Source organism: Neophocaena asiaeorientalis, unplaced genomic scaffold (genome assembly GCF_003031525.2).
Source record: "Neophocaena asiaeorientalis asiaeorientalis breed wild unplaced genomic scaffold, Neophocaena_asiaeorientalis_V1.1 scaffold40, whole genome shotgun sequence".
NCBI lineage: Eukaryota > Metazoa > Chordata > Mammalia > Artiodactyla > Phocoenidae > Neophocaena > Neophocaena asiaeorientalis.
In genome coordinates this window covers 11,291,854-11,305,063 of record NW_020185335.1, presented here as the reverse complement: position 1 = coordinate 11,305,063, position 13,210 = coordinate 11,291,854, and the positions used below count along the sequence as shown (strand labels likewise).

The 13,210-nt window shown below is 47.5% G+C and overlaps 1 protein-coding gene across 1 annotated transcript in view; it reads right to left on the bottom strand.

Moving 5' to 3' along the window:
• The window catches only part of NECAB2 (N-terminal EF-hand calcium binding protein 2), a 34,517-nt gene that overhangs the window by 18,270 nt on the left and 3,037 nt on the right, over nucleotides 1-13,210 (bottom strand). The window contains exons 2-4 of the mRNA XM_024735684.1: nucleotides 10,731-10,839; nucleotides 8,734-8,759; nucleotides 8,466-8,563 (exon numbers count right to left, since the gene is read on the bottom strand). Coding sequence (XP_024591452.1) covers nucleotides 8,466-8,546 — 81 coding nt within the window. The 5' untranslated portion in view covers nucleotides 8,547-8,563; nucleotides 8,734-8,759; nucleotides 10,731-10,839. The remainder of the gene's footprint in view (nucleotides 1-8,465; nucleotides 8,564-8,733; nucleotides 8,760-10,730; nucleotides 10,840-13,210) is intronic.

The window sequence follows — 13,210 nt, the reverse complement described above, 5'->3', positions numbered from 1 at the left end:
CGGCAGGCGGACTCTTAACCACTGCGCCACCAGGGAAGCCCCAAAGTTGTCTTTTAACAACATATATTTCACAACAAAGAAGAGATAGTTATTTTCAGATTTTATACTCTCAAAGTATGATCCACATCTTCTTCCCAGGTATCCATGGGAGAATTATAAAAACAAAATAATATGGGACTTCCCTGGTGGCGCAGTAGATAAGATTCCACGCTCCCAACGCAGGGGGCTGGGTATGAGCTCTGGTCAGGGAAATACATCCCACATGCATGCTGCTAGAGTTTGCGTGCCACAACTAAGGAGCCTGCCTGCCGCAACTAAGACCCTGCACAACCAAATTAAGAAAAAAAATTTTTAAGTCAAAATAATATGCAGTGAATAAATCTCAAAAAATTTAAAAAAATAGAATACAAACTACTGGTTACTTGGTTTTATCCTAATACCATGAAATGAGAAATAAGTGAGGATATAACAAACTATTAGAGAATATTGAGAGAGGAAATATTAATCCTATATACTAAAATCTATCACTGCAGTGAAAGTATCATTCAAAGGTAGATTTCTAAACTTTCAAACTTTATTATCCAAAAAAAGTAAGCATTCCTTTTCACATATGAAAAAGTATACATCAACAACAATAAACCAAAGGAAATAGGTGGTAGGAAATGATAAAAACTATAAACACAGTAGATTCAGTAGTAGATACAGAATCAACATTGCCAAAATGACCATACTACCCAAGGCAATCTACAGATTCAGTCCAATCCCTATCAAATCACCAATGGCGTTTTTCACAGAACTAGGACAAAAAATGTCAAAATTTGTATGAAATCACAAAAGACCCCGAATAGCCAAAGCAGTCCTGAGAAAGAAAAACAGCTGGAGGAATCAGGCTCCTTGACTTCAGAATATACTACAACTACAGTCATCAGAACAGTACGGTACCCGCACAAAAACAGAAATATAGATCAATGGAACGTGACAGAACGCCCAGAAATAAACCCACTCATCTGTGGTCACCTAATCTATGACAAAGGAGGCAAGAATGTACAAATGGAGAAAAGAGAGTCTCTTCAGTAAGTGGTGCTGGGAAAACTGGACAGCAGTTTAAAAGACTGAAATTAGGACATTCTCTAACACCATACACAAAAATAAACTCCAGATGGATCAAAGACCTACATGTAAGGCCAGACACTATAAAACTCTTAGAGGAAAACATAGGCAGTACATACACTCTTTGACATAAATCGCAGCAGTATCTTTTTTGATCCACCTCCTAGGGTAATGAAAGTAAAACCAAAAATAAACAAACTGGACCTAATTAAACTTAAAAGCTTCTGCTCAGCAAAGGAAACTATAAACAAAACGAAAAGACAACCCACAGAATGGGAGAAAACATTTGCAAACAATGCGACTGACAAGAAATTAAATGCTGAAATATATTAATTCACATAGCTCAGTATCAAAAACAAACAATCCAATCAAAACACGGGAAGAAGACCTAAACAGACATCTCTCCAAAGACGACATCCAGATAGCCAAAAAGCACATGAAAAGATGCTCAACATCACTCATTATTAGAGAAATGCAAATCAAAACTACAATGAGGTATCACCTCATACCAGTCAGAATGGCCGTCATCAAAAAAAATCTACAAACAATAAATGCTGGAGAGGGTGTGGAGAAAAGGGAACCCTCCTGCACTGTTGGTGGGAATGTAAATTGATACAGCCACTATGGAGAACAGAATGGAGGTTCCTCAAAAAACTAAAAATCGAACTACAGTATGACCCAGCAATCCCACTCCCGGGCATATACCTGGAGAAAACCATAATCTGAAAAGAAACATGCATCCCAGTGTTCACTGCAGCACTATTTACCAGAGCCAGGACATGGAAGCAACCTAAATGTCCATCAACAGAGGAACGGATAAAGAAGATGTGCTACATATATACAATGGAATATTTCTCATCCATTAAAAAAAGAACAAAATAATGCCATTTGCAGATTGTCATCCTGAGTGAAATTAAGTCAGACAGAGAAAGACAAACATTGTATGATATCGCTTATATGTGGAATCTACAAAAAGGGTACAAATGAACTTCTTTACAAAACAGAAACAGAGTCACAGATGTAGAAAACAAACTTCTGGTTACCAGGGGGTAAGGGGGGAGAGGGATCCATTGGGAGATTGCGATTGACATGTACACACTTCTACGTATAAAACAGATAACTAAGAAGGACCTACTGTACAGCACAGGGAACTCTACTCAGTACTCTCTAATGGCCTATATGGGAAAAGAACCTTAAAAAGAGTGCATATACGTATATGTATAACTGATTCACTTTGCTGTACACCTGAAACACAACATTGTAAACCAACTACACTCCAATAAAAATTAAAAAAAAAAAGATACATGCACCCCAATGTTCACTGCAGCACTATTTACAATAGCCAGGACATGGAAGCAACCTCAATGTCTACTGACAGAGGAATGCATAAAAAACATGTGGTACATATATACAATGGAATATTACTCAGCCATAAAAAGAGAATGAAATAATGCCCTTTGCAGCAACATGGACGGACCCAGAGATTATCATACTAAGTGAAGTAAGCCAGACAGAGAAGGACAAATATCATGATATCGCTTACGTGTAGAATCTAACAGAAAAAAAAAGACACAAATGAACTTATTTCCAAAACAGAGGCTCACAGACACAGAAAACAAACTTATGGTTACCAAAGGGGAAAGGGTGGTGGGTGAAGGGATAAATTAGGAAGCTGGGATTAACATATACACACTACTATATATAAAACAGATAACAAGGACCTACTGTATAGCACAGGGAATGCTACTCAATATTATCTAATAACCTACAAGGGAAAAGAATCTGAAAAAGAATATATATATATATGTATATAAACTGAATTGTGCTGTACACCTGAATCTTACACGATATTGCAAATCGACTATACTTCAATACAAAAGATTTTTTTTTAAGGAAAGAAAAGAATTAAAAAATAAATACAGGAGAAAACATACTGTATAAATTAAATTTAAATAAACATGTCAGGGGCTCGTTTCTAGAAACAACTAATTAAAACAGGCAAAACTCTGTTAAGTTTAAATGCAGCAAAACAGTACAACATTTAAATCAAGACCTGAGCTGTAACAGCAGATGTTTTATTAAACGTCATCTGCGTCATGTGCCTGTTTTGTTTCGATGTTTTAGAATTAAAAAAAAAAAATCATAAGAACATACTATGCATCATCGATCATAAAACTGAACATGTCCACGGCAGTTTTGTTTAAAAATATACAAAAATGGACACCAAAAGTTTACCTAAAATTAGGATTGACTTTAAAATCACTATTATAATAATCCCCTCCCCCTGTTTAGTACCTCCACCCAAGCCTATGGATTAATTCTTTCTATTTTTGAATAGAAACATGACTCTAAGTTAGAGAAGCTGATTCACACATAGAAGAAAGATATTCAAAACCACCTACAATTCACTCCCTATCACCCAATCTCAATTCCTGATAGAGACAGAGATAAAACACTCAGCTAGTGACAAGATTCAGCAACGTGGTAAAAGAATAATGTGCCAGTTAGGGTTTATCACAGGAAGCTAAGGACTGTTCAATAGGAGAGAATCTAATAACAGAACCCACCCCATCAACAGTGTAAGAGAAATCATATGATCCCTGAAAAAATATACCAAAAAGGCATTTGAAAAAAAAATTCACTACCACCCGCTAAGGCAACATTTAACGAAGGGAACACAGAAGTATTTTTTATCAGACTGAAGAGGCTTCTAAAATAAGAGCTGCTATTAATATTATAATTAGTGAAGAACTACTAGAGAGATGCATTTGAACTTCAGGAGCAAAACAAGGATGTCTGACGTAGCGCCATTACAATGTGTGAGAATTCAGGGTAAACGCAGCAGGACACAACAGAGAAACAGGAGGAACACATATCAGAAATGAAGACAGTAACTACACTGGTTAACCATGATACTATGACTGCCTATCTACAAAAGCAAATGAGTCGCCCTAAATCAATGGATGCAAGAGACATATTTGAAATAATCAACGAGCTGCACTTCTCCCAACAAAACTGGTTAGAAAACATGCAAGAAATGCCAGTCACCATTGTGACAACCTATCATAGCATCACCACCATCACTAGGAAATCATGCAGCCTTTGGTACACTCTAACAGCAAAAATCCTGCAAACTGCTTTAGGTTGTATCGGTAGATGTTAAAATCCTCTCCCTTTTACCATCACATGAAAAAGAGTAAAATACCTACGGAGGGTGGGAGGGAGGGAGACGCAAGAGGAAAGACATATGGGAACATATGTATATGTATAACTGATTCACTTTGTTATAAAGCAGAAACTAACACACCGTTGTAAAGCAATTATACCCCAATAAAGATGTTAAAAAAAAAAAGAATAAAATACCTAGGAATAAAACTACCTAAGGAGACAAAAGACCTGTACTCTGAAAACTGTAAGCCGCCGATGAAAGAAATCGAAGATGACACAAACAGATGCAAAGATATATCACGCTCTCGGACTGGAAGAATCAATATTGTCAAAGCGACTGTACTATCCAAGGCAATCTACAGACTCAATGCAATCCCTATCAAATTATCAATGGCTGGGCTTCCCTGTAAAACATTTTTAAATTTGTGTGCAAACACAAAAGACCCCGAATAGCCAAAGCGGTCCTGAGAAAGAAAACCAGCTGGAGGAATCTGGCTCCTTGACTTCAGAATATACTACAACTACAGTCATCAAAACAGTATGGTAATGGCACAAAAACAGAAATGCAGATCAATGGAACAGGATAGAAAGCCCAGAGATGAACCCACTCACCTATGGTCACCTAATCTATGACAAAGGAGGCAAGAATGTACAATGGAGAAAAGATAGTCTCTTCAATAAGTGGCACTGGGAAAACTGGACAGCAGCTTAAAAGAATGATATTCGGACATTCTCTAACACAATACACAAAAATAAACTCAAAATGGATTAAAGACCTAAATGTAAGACTGGACACTATAAAACTCTTAGAGGAAAACACAGGCAGAACACTCTTTGACATAAATCGCAGCAATATCTTTTTTGATCCACCTCCTACACTAACGAAAATTAAACCAAAAATAAACAAGTGGGACCTAATGAAACTTAAAAGCTTTTGCACAGCAAAGGAAACCATAAACAAAACAAAAAGACAACCCACAGAATGGGAGAAAATATTTGCAAACGAAGCGACCGACAAGGGCTTAATCTCCACAATATACAAATAGCTCACACAGCTCAATATCAAAAGGAACCAAACAACCCAATCAAAAAATGGGCAGAGGATCAATGCAGACATTTCTCCAAAGAAGACATACAGATGGCCAAAAAGCACATGAAAAGATGCTCAACATCGCTCATTATCAGAGAAATGCAAATCAAAGCTACAATCCGAGGGATTGGTGGCGCAGTGGTTAAGAACCTGCCTGCCAATTCAGGGGGCATGGGTTCGACCCCTGGTCTGGGAAGATCCCACATGCCGCGGAGCAACTAAGCCTGTGCGCCACAACTACTGAGCCTGTGCTCTACAGCCCGTGCTCCACAACAACAGAAGCCTGCACACCACAACGAAGAGTAGCCCCCGCTCGTTGCAACTAGAGAAAGTCTGCGCGCGGCAACAAAGACCCAACACAGCCAAAAAACCAAAAAGAAAAACAAAAAAAAACTACAAAGAGGTATCACCTCACACGGTCAGAATGGCCATCATCAAAAGGTCTACAGACAACAAATGCTGGAGAGGGTGTGGAGAAAAGGGAACCCTCTTGCACTGTTGGTGGGAATGTAAACTGGCACTGCCACTATGGAGAACAGTACGGAGGTTCCTCAAAAAACTAAAAATAGAACTACCATACGACCCAGCCATCCCACTACCGGACGTATACCCTGAAAAAATCATAACTCAAAAAGAGCCATGTACCACAATGTTCGCTGCAGCTCTATTTACAATAGCCCGGACATGGAAGCAACCTAAGTGTCCACTGACAGAGGAATAGATAAAGAAGATGTGGCACATAGATACAATGGAATATTACTCAGCCATAAAAAAACCCAAAATAATGTCATTTGCAGCAACATGGCTGGACCTAGAGATCATACTAACTGAAGGAAGTCAGACAGAGAAAAACAATCATATGATACCACTCATATGTGAAATCCAATTTTTAAAAAAATGATACAAATGAACTCATTTACAACACAGACAGACTCACAGACATCAAAATCAAAATTATGGCTACCAGAGGAAACGTGGGGGCAAGTGATAAATTAGGAGGCTGGTATTAATATATACACGCTATTATAAATAAAATGGATAACTAATAAGAACCTACTGCATAGCACAAGGAACTCTACTCAATATCCGGTAACAACCTATACGGGAAAAGACTCTGAAAAAGAATGGATATATACATGTAACATTCACTGTGCTGTACACCTGAAACTAACACAACATTGTAAACCGAGTATACTCTGGTAGAAAGTTTTAAACAACCAAAAAAACACAGTATTTTGAAGAGATTAAAAAAAGCCAGAAACAGATTTACAGGTATTGACAAGAAACTTACGGTTACCAAAGGGGAAACGTGGTGAGGCGGGGGGGATAAATCAGGAGCTTGGGATTAACATACACACACTACTACATATAAGATAGATAACCAACAAGGACCTACTGTATAGCACAGAGAGCTCTACTCAATAATCTGTGATAACCTATCTGAGAAAAGAATCTGAAAAGCAATGAATATATGTACAACTGAATCACTTTGCTGTCTACCTGAAACTAACACAGCATTGTAAGTCAACTATACTCCAATAAAATTTAAAAAATAAAATCAAATCGTCTCTTGATAGAGAATTGTGTCACATCTCTGAATAGTTATGCCCGAAGACCAAGAAACAAGTATGCGTTTTATTAATACGGAAGACAACATTGCTGGGCAGTGGCTCCATTCCCAGATTTGAAAACTGAGGCTCAAGGCGGTGAGTTCAATTGCAAGGAGTCCCATGTGGGCAACCAGTGTGCCTCACTCAGCCGTGAGGAGAGGGGCTGGGGCTGACACACTGCACAAGGGTTCCAGAGCTTGGGGGCTTTCCATGCTGCCCTCTATGAATGCTCCCATTCCACAGATGGAGAAACTGAGGTTCAGAAAGAGAAGTGACTGGCTGGGGTCCTTCAGCCTGGTCTGGCTGACTTCATCAGCTAAGCTCCCTGGCCTCAATCAGCAGGTGGGGCTGGTCTTTCCTGAGCTCCCACAGCTCAGACAGGCTGCACGCCCTCGGGCATTACATGTCCATCACAGCGCGGCCCACTCCCTCCTACACGCCTTGGTCAGTTTGGGCCCATGCTGTGCTCCATACCTCCGGCCAGGTCCCTGACTCAGTTTCCCCTCCCATTTGAGCAGGAAGCTCTGGCTCTCTGGCCACGACCCTACAGGGTTCATCTTTCCGAGCCTGTTTCCATAGTTATGAAAGCTATGTTTCCATGGTTATGTCACTTATAGCTATGATTGACTGTCATTACCCACAGGGCTGCTGGGGGGATTAAGTGAGCGTTTAATAGAGGCTCTGTCATAGAGCCTCGGGAAATTCACGGTGACTCTTCTCCGTGGATACAGAGAAGGAACACACTCCACTGCTCCCCCCAGAAGCACCAGCCAGAGTCGGTGCAGACTCACAGGTGGGAAACAGCTGGGAGGCGGGCCGCTTATGCCCATCTGAGCTACAATGACGCCCAGCCCACAACCTGCCCCATCTCCCTCCTTCCGCCCTCCTCCAGGGCATAAATGCCAACAAGGAGGTGACAGGCCTGCGGGCACAGACTCGGAAGCCACACCCGAGCCCTCTCTCCAGGACCCGCGGAGTCCTGCCCCTGGCTCCCTCCCAACACTCCTAATGGATCCACTGCCTAGCTCACGTCTCCTCGTCTGGACACGGCGTTCTCACCCCAGACACCCTCAGCTTCCCGGTCAAGTTCAGATGCTCAAGTCCACTCCCATCCCACCCCACCCGTAACCCTGTAAAGGGCGTGGCATCGTCAGGTCTGACACCTGTCCGAGGACCCTGGGGTCCTCAGGGTGACTGCCGCTCCCTTTCTAGGACTCCATCCCAGGACCAAGCTCAACTGTGGAAAAGGGCCTCGTGCTCGGAACCAGACACTGCTAGACAGTGCCGATCAGCAAGGCACTCCAGGCACTTCACAGTTTCCCTCACTCTCTCTAGAAGCCCCAAGCGAAGCCCACTTCAGAGCCAGATTCACCCAACACCTGTCATCACAAATCCAGGCACCCTTGCGTGAGGACGTTCTGGGGAAATGTAGACCCAAACCAGCACTCGAGCCCTCGGACCCCCAAGGGCCACCCACACCCGCTGACCTTCTTGGTGTAGCCCATGGCCTTCAGGACAGAATGATTCAAGGTCTCCAGGGAGGCCAGCACGTCCTCGTAGTCCCCCATGTGGTCCACAAAGTAATCTGGGGGAAAGGAAGGCAGGGGTCACAGGTCATAGGAGGACCATGCCCCTCCCCCTGGGCCCTCCCACCAATCCCATCTGTGCCCCTCATTCATTGCCTCTCCCCAGTCCCCTCCCCTCACAGAAAACACACCCCAGCCAAGCCTCTGTCCCTGCACAACCAGCACCTACCACACAGCTCCTTGGTGTCCACATGGCTGCAGAGACAGAGAATGAGAGGGACTCAGAGACTGGCCTGTCCCGTGCCTCCCGCCCTCCTTCCCTCCCTAGCGGGCACAGCCCAGTGTGGCTGGGAAAACACCTCCTGGGCCTCTTCTCTTTCCACCCTATGTGCTGACACTGTGACCCCGGCTTTACAGGTGCGGGAACAGCAGGTGAAGGATGCCGCCCCCTCCAGAGGGTTCCATGTGTGTGCGTCTGTCCGACCCCCTCACCGTGCTTCGCCACCCCTTTCCTCTCCCAGAGCCTGCCCACCACATCAGGAGCCGATGGGGCTAAACCGGGGGCTGGGAAAAGCGAGGGGAACAGCCCACGTATATGACAGGCTGTCAGCAGAACTCTCCCGAGACATCCCTGCCTGCTGGGTCCTGGGCTCTGCTGGGGGTGCGGGTTGCCCTCCCTGCTCTCACTCTAGACCTGGGATCCTCCTGTCCTTCCTCAGAGGAGGCGGAACACGAGAAGGCCACCCACGCCGGGGAAGGCGCAGGCGGCGGCCTCAGAACGCAGACACGGCGGGGCAGGGCGCTGGGGGCGGGGCGCTGGCGGCGGACGCCAAGGGACCTGAGCTCTGTGCAGGTTCTGATGACCTTCCCTTTCTGGGCCCAGTTCCCTCACTGAGAGATGCCGGCCTACAGAGTGCGCCGGCTTCGTCAAGAGGCTTCTGGGAAAAGGCCCTGCAAACTCTGTCTTGGAGGTTCCCCTGATCCGCATCACCTGGTGAAAAGTGCTGACAAGTCCTGCAGAAAACGAAGCCTGTTTAATTGTGCTCAAAGTAGCATTTCACCGACCTTTCTGAGCCGTGTGAACGGTTTTGGGCAGAAAACCTGTTTAGCATCCCAAGGAGGGGATGTTTACAGCTCACAATCTGGGGAACGTTGGAAAGAAGACACCCAAAGGTCTTTAGAGGTCTGGGCTTTGCTAGTGGTAAGTCCGCCCACCCACACTCACAGACGCTCACCACTGCCGCCTCCTCCCAGACCCAGCTGCCCGAATGAGGATGAATAATCCACAGGCACCTGCCGCTCCCCTTTCAAGCTCCCTGGGGCGCTGCAGGAACTGCTCAGACCCCCCATCTCGCTCCAGAAACAAAGGTCTCCCCTGGAGCCTGCGGCAGGAAGCCGTTTCTCTCAAGGCGCCTTTCCCCCTCCGCCTGCCCCACCCTGGCTCCCAGGACGCTCAGCCCCACCTCTGGCCCCAGGCGGCCCCATGCTGTGTCCCTTGCCAACGGGCCTGGTGGCAGCTCGTCGTCCAGACCATCTCTAGCCTGTCGCAGGGGACCCCAGCTTATCAAATCTGCTCCAAACAGCCCCGAGGAACTCAGGTGTGGAGTGGAGAAGGGGGCTCGGGCCTCACCTGCCTGGGGATCACTCAGAGAGGGCAAAGCTGGAGTTCAGGTTGGGAAGGGTCGTCATGTCTGAGTACAATGCGCAGTCTGGACTCGATTTAGGGATTTAGAGTTTGAGGGCTGGGGCCGGAGTTTGGGATTGACTGAGACACAGGTTAGGGTTCCGGCTGGGTTGGAGAAAAGGTGATTAGGTACAGGGTGAGAAGGAGGGTTCAGGTCAGTGAGGACAGTTTGGTTTAAGATGGGATCCGGAGAGGATCACAGAGCTCGTGGTGAGACCAGGGCTAAGGACAAGGCGTTGGGGTCCGAACTAGGTCAAGGTGGCTCATCTCTCCCTTTCGTTATCCGGTGTATATTCTGCAAATCTACGGTCTCTCCCAGGTTCGTCACGTGTGCTCAGAAAAGACAAACACTTGCCGACGCAGTATCAACCTGTCCACTCCCCAGATCGCCCCGGCCAGTCGGGGCCAAACAGATGGGACTTCTTAGCTGGTTTGGGGACTTTGAGGTCTCTGTGCCTCCAGGGGAGTGGGCAGTGGAGACTGGCCACTGCGAGAGAAGGGAAACGCTGCCTCTCGGCCCCAGCCCCCAGGACTTAGCTCACTTGGTATTGTCGGAGTCGATGGTGTGGAAGAGACCCTCTAGTTCTTTCTCGTTGAGGACGCCATCTGCAAAGAAGAGCTGGAATTCCTCCAAGGATAACTTCCCGTCATCTGCGAGGAAGGGGTGAGGGGAGAGCAGCTGGTGTCTAACAGATGGGACATCCCCAGACCCAGACAATTCCCAAATCAACAGAGAAACTCCAGCCAGGTAATCCCCGCCTGCCCCGCTAATTCCCAAACTAGCAGATAAACCCCAGCTCAGATCACCCCTGCCGGTGCCACTAATCCAAATTAACCAGCCAACTCCAGTTCACGGAGATCACAGACTCATCTAGCTAATTCCCAAACCAACAGACCCACACCATTTACAGATAAGCCCCAAACCAGCAAATGCTGGGGCTCATTAAGCCCCACAGTCAACAAGTAGATAGAGCACACCTGAGCCTGTCAGGCAACCTTTTCTCCCAGTCACCTGACCACATGGAGGTAGTCTGATGACCCCTCTCTGTTGGTTCCAAAAACCCAGAACACCTCCACACACTTAAATCGTCTCCGCCTCAGCACCCGGGTCCGGATTCTGGGGAGGGAATGACCCCTCTCCACTCTACCTTCACAGGGTCTGACGTGAGCCCGCTGCCGACGGTGGCACTCACCGTGCCACGGATGCAGCCCTGAGGATGCCAAACCCCGGGGGAGGTGGTGCCAGGCCTGGGGCTCTGGGATGGGGAGGGGCTGGGCTCTGGACAAGGGGCCCTCACAGCTGACATATCTGTCCCAACGCCTCCCTCCCCGTCTCACCTCTTCGGCCTCCACTTGCGGTTGCCCTGGCTACCAGCATCTGCTGGGGAAGTTCTCATGGGTTGGGGGCAGCCGGGCTCCTGAGAGAGGGGCTCCCAGCAGAACTCCAGCGACTCCCCAAGCTTCCAGCTCCTCCCACCTGGGCTCTACTGCTCAGTGCACCCACCTCCCCATCCCATCCCGGGAGCCACAGCCCCCTCCTCACTGGTCTTAGCTTCCTGCTCCTCCTTAAAGGGGCCGCATCTGTGGGAGACAGCGGAGGCCAGGGAAACGGGTGAGCCCCAGCCCCGCTCTGCAGACCCCCTTCAGTACTTCTGGCAAGTCTGCAGTCAAAGCCCTCGAGAGCCCACGTGGCACGTTGTGTTGATTAGAAAGAAACGCGCTTCCTGATGGGGGGGTGGGGCGATGCGGTACAGCACCAGAGCACGTGAGGGGAGGACCGCGCAGGCTGGATCTGAGGCCCTCAACTCTCTCGAGTAGCTGCCCTTGAGCAGGGCACAACCCGCCCAATCAGACACAGCAGACCTACTTGGACCCAGGCAGAAGGCACTCGTCCATTTTAAAGGCTCTGGAGCTTCTATCTCTGCGGCCAACAGCTCTGCAGGGGCTCAAAGTAGGGCAACTTTGAGTAGGGAGAGGTAGGTCCTCACGCCTTGCGCTGGGCTCCGCTCCGCCCGTGTTGAGAGAGGGGGAACATGGGAGAGCGGGCACGGGCTTGCACGTGGGGGGCGGGGGCGATGTCCGGCGTGCCTCCAACTTCCTGTCTCAGGTGCTCAGGTTTCTTTCGTTTTCTGAGCACAGCATGCGGGATCTTAGCTCCCCGACCAGGCATCGGACCTGCGCTCCCTGCCAGTGGAAGCTCGGAGTCCTAACCACTGAACCAACAGGGAATTCTCCCGGCTCATGTTTTAATGTCACAGACGGGAGAATGAATTTCTAACTTTCAAAACCCAGAGTCCCCCCAAAACAAAAGAATCCCCCCCTATTCACACATAAAGACCCAGAAACCAACCATAAACAGTGCACGATACCAGCCGTGACATACATAAATGCTAAGTTATGGTCCTTGTCTTCTGTGAAAGAGGACACTTTCCAGGTTTCCTTTAACAAGCCTGATGACGACCCAGGAGCCAGGGAGCAGAACCAGGGCAGACACACAGGCTCTGTGTGTTCACGCATCTGGTCCTCACAACACCCCACCACATAGGTATACCATCACCTCCAGTTTACCGAGCAGAGAGGCACAGAGCAGTTATGGGACTTGCCCAGGTCCCTCAGCGGGAGGTCGAACCCACGCCACCCGGCTCCTGAGTCCATGCTCCCGACCCAACCTGGGGCAGGGTCTTGTGTGGAGACCCCCAGCCACAGGGCTACGTGGAAAAGCCGAAGCCAAGTCTGGACTCAGTGGAAGCGTGCTGTGATTGATTAGTCACGTCTGCCACGGGCACGGCACCATCCCTGCCACCATCTCCTTCTGCGCATCCAGGCACCTCCATCCAGTCCGCACTCAGGAGAACAGGCAGAGAGAGGCCCGCCAGGCCTCCTGAGCACAAAGCCTTCTCGGTGACATTTAGCTTGAAAGTCCCACCACAGCCCTACTGAACCCAGATCAGCTAATGAGGGAAGCAACATCCGCCAGGGCCTCTGTCCAATTAGAGGAGCGAGAGGGCCTAGCACCTCCGGG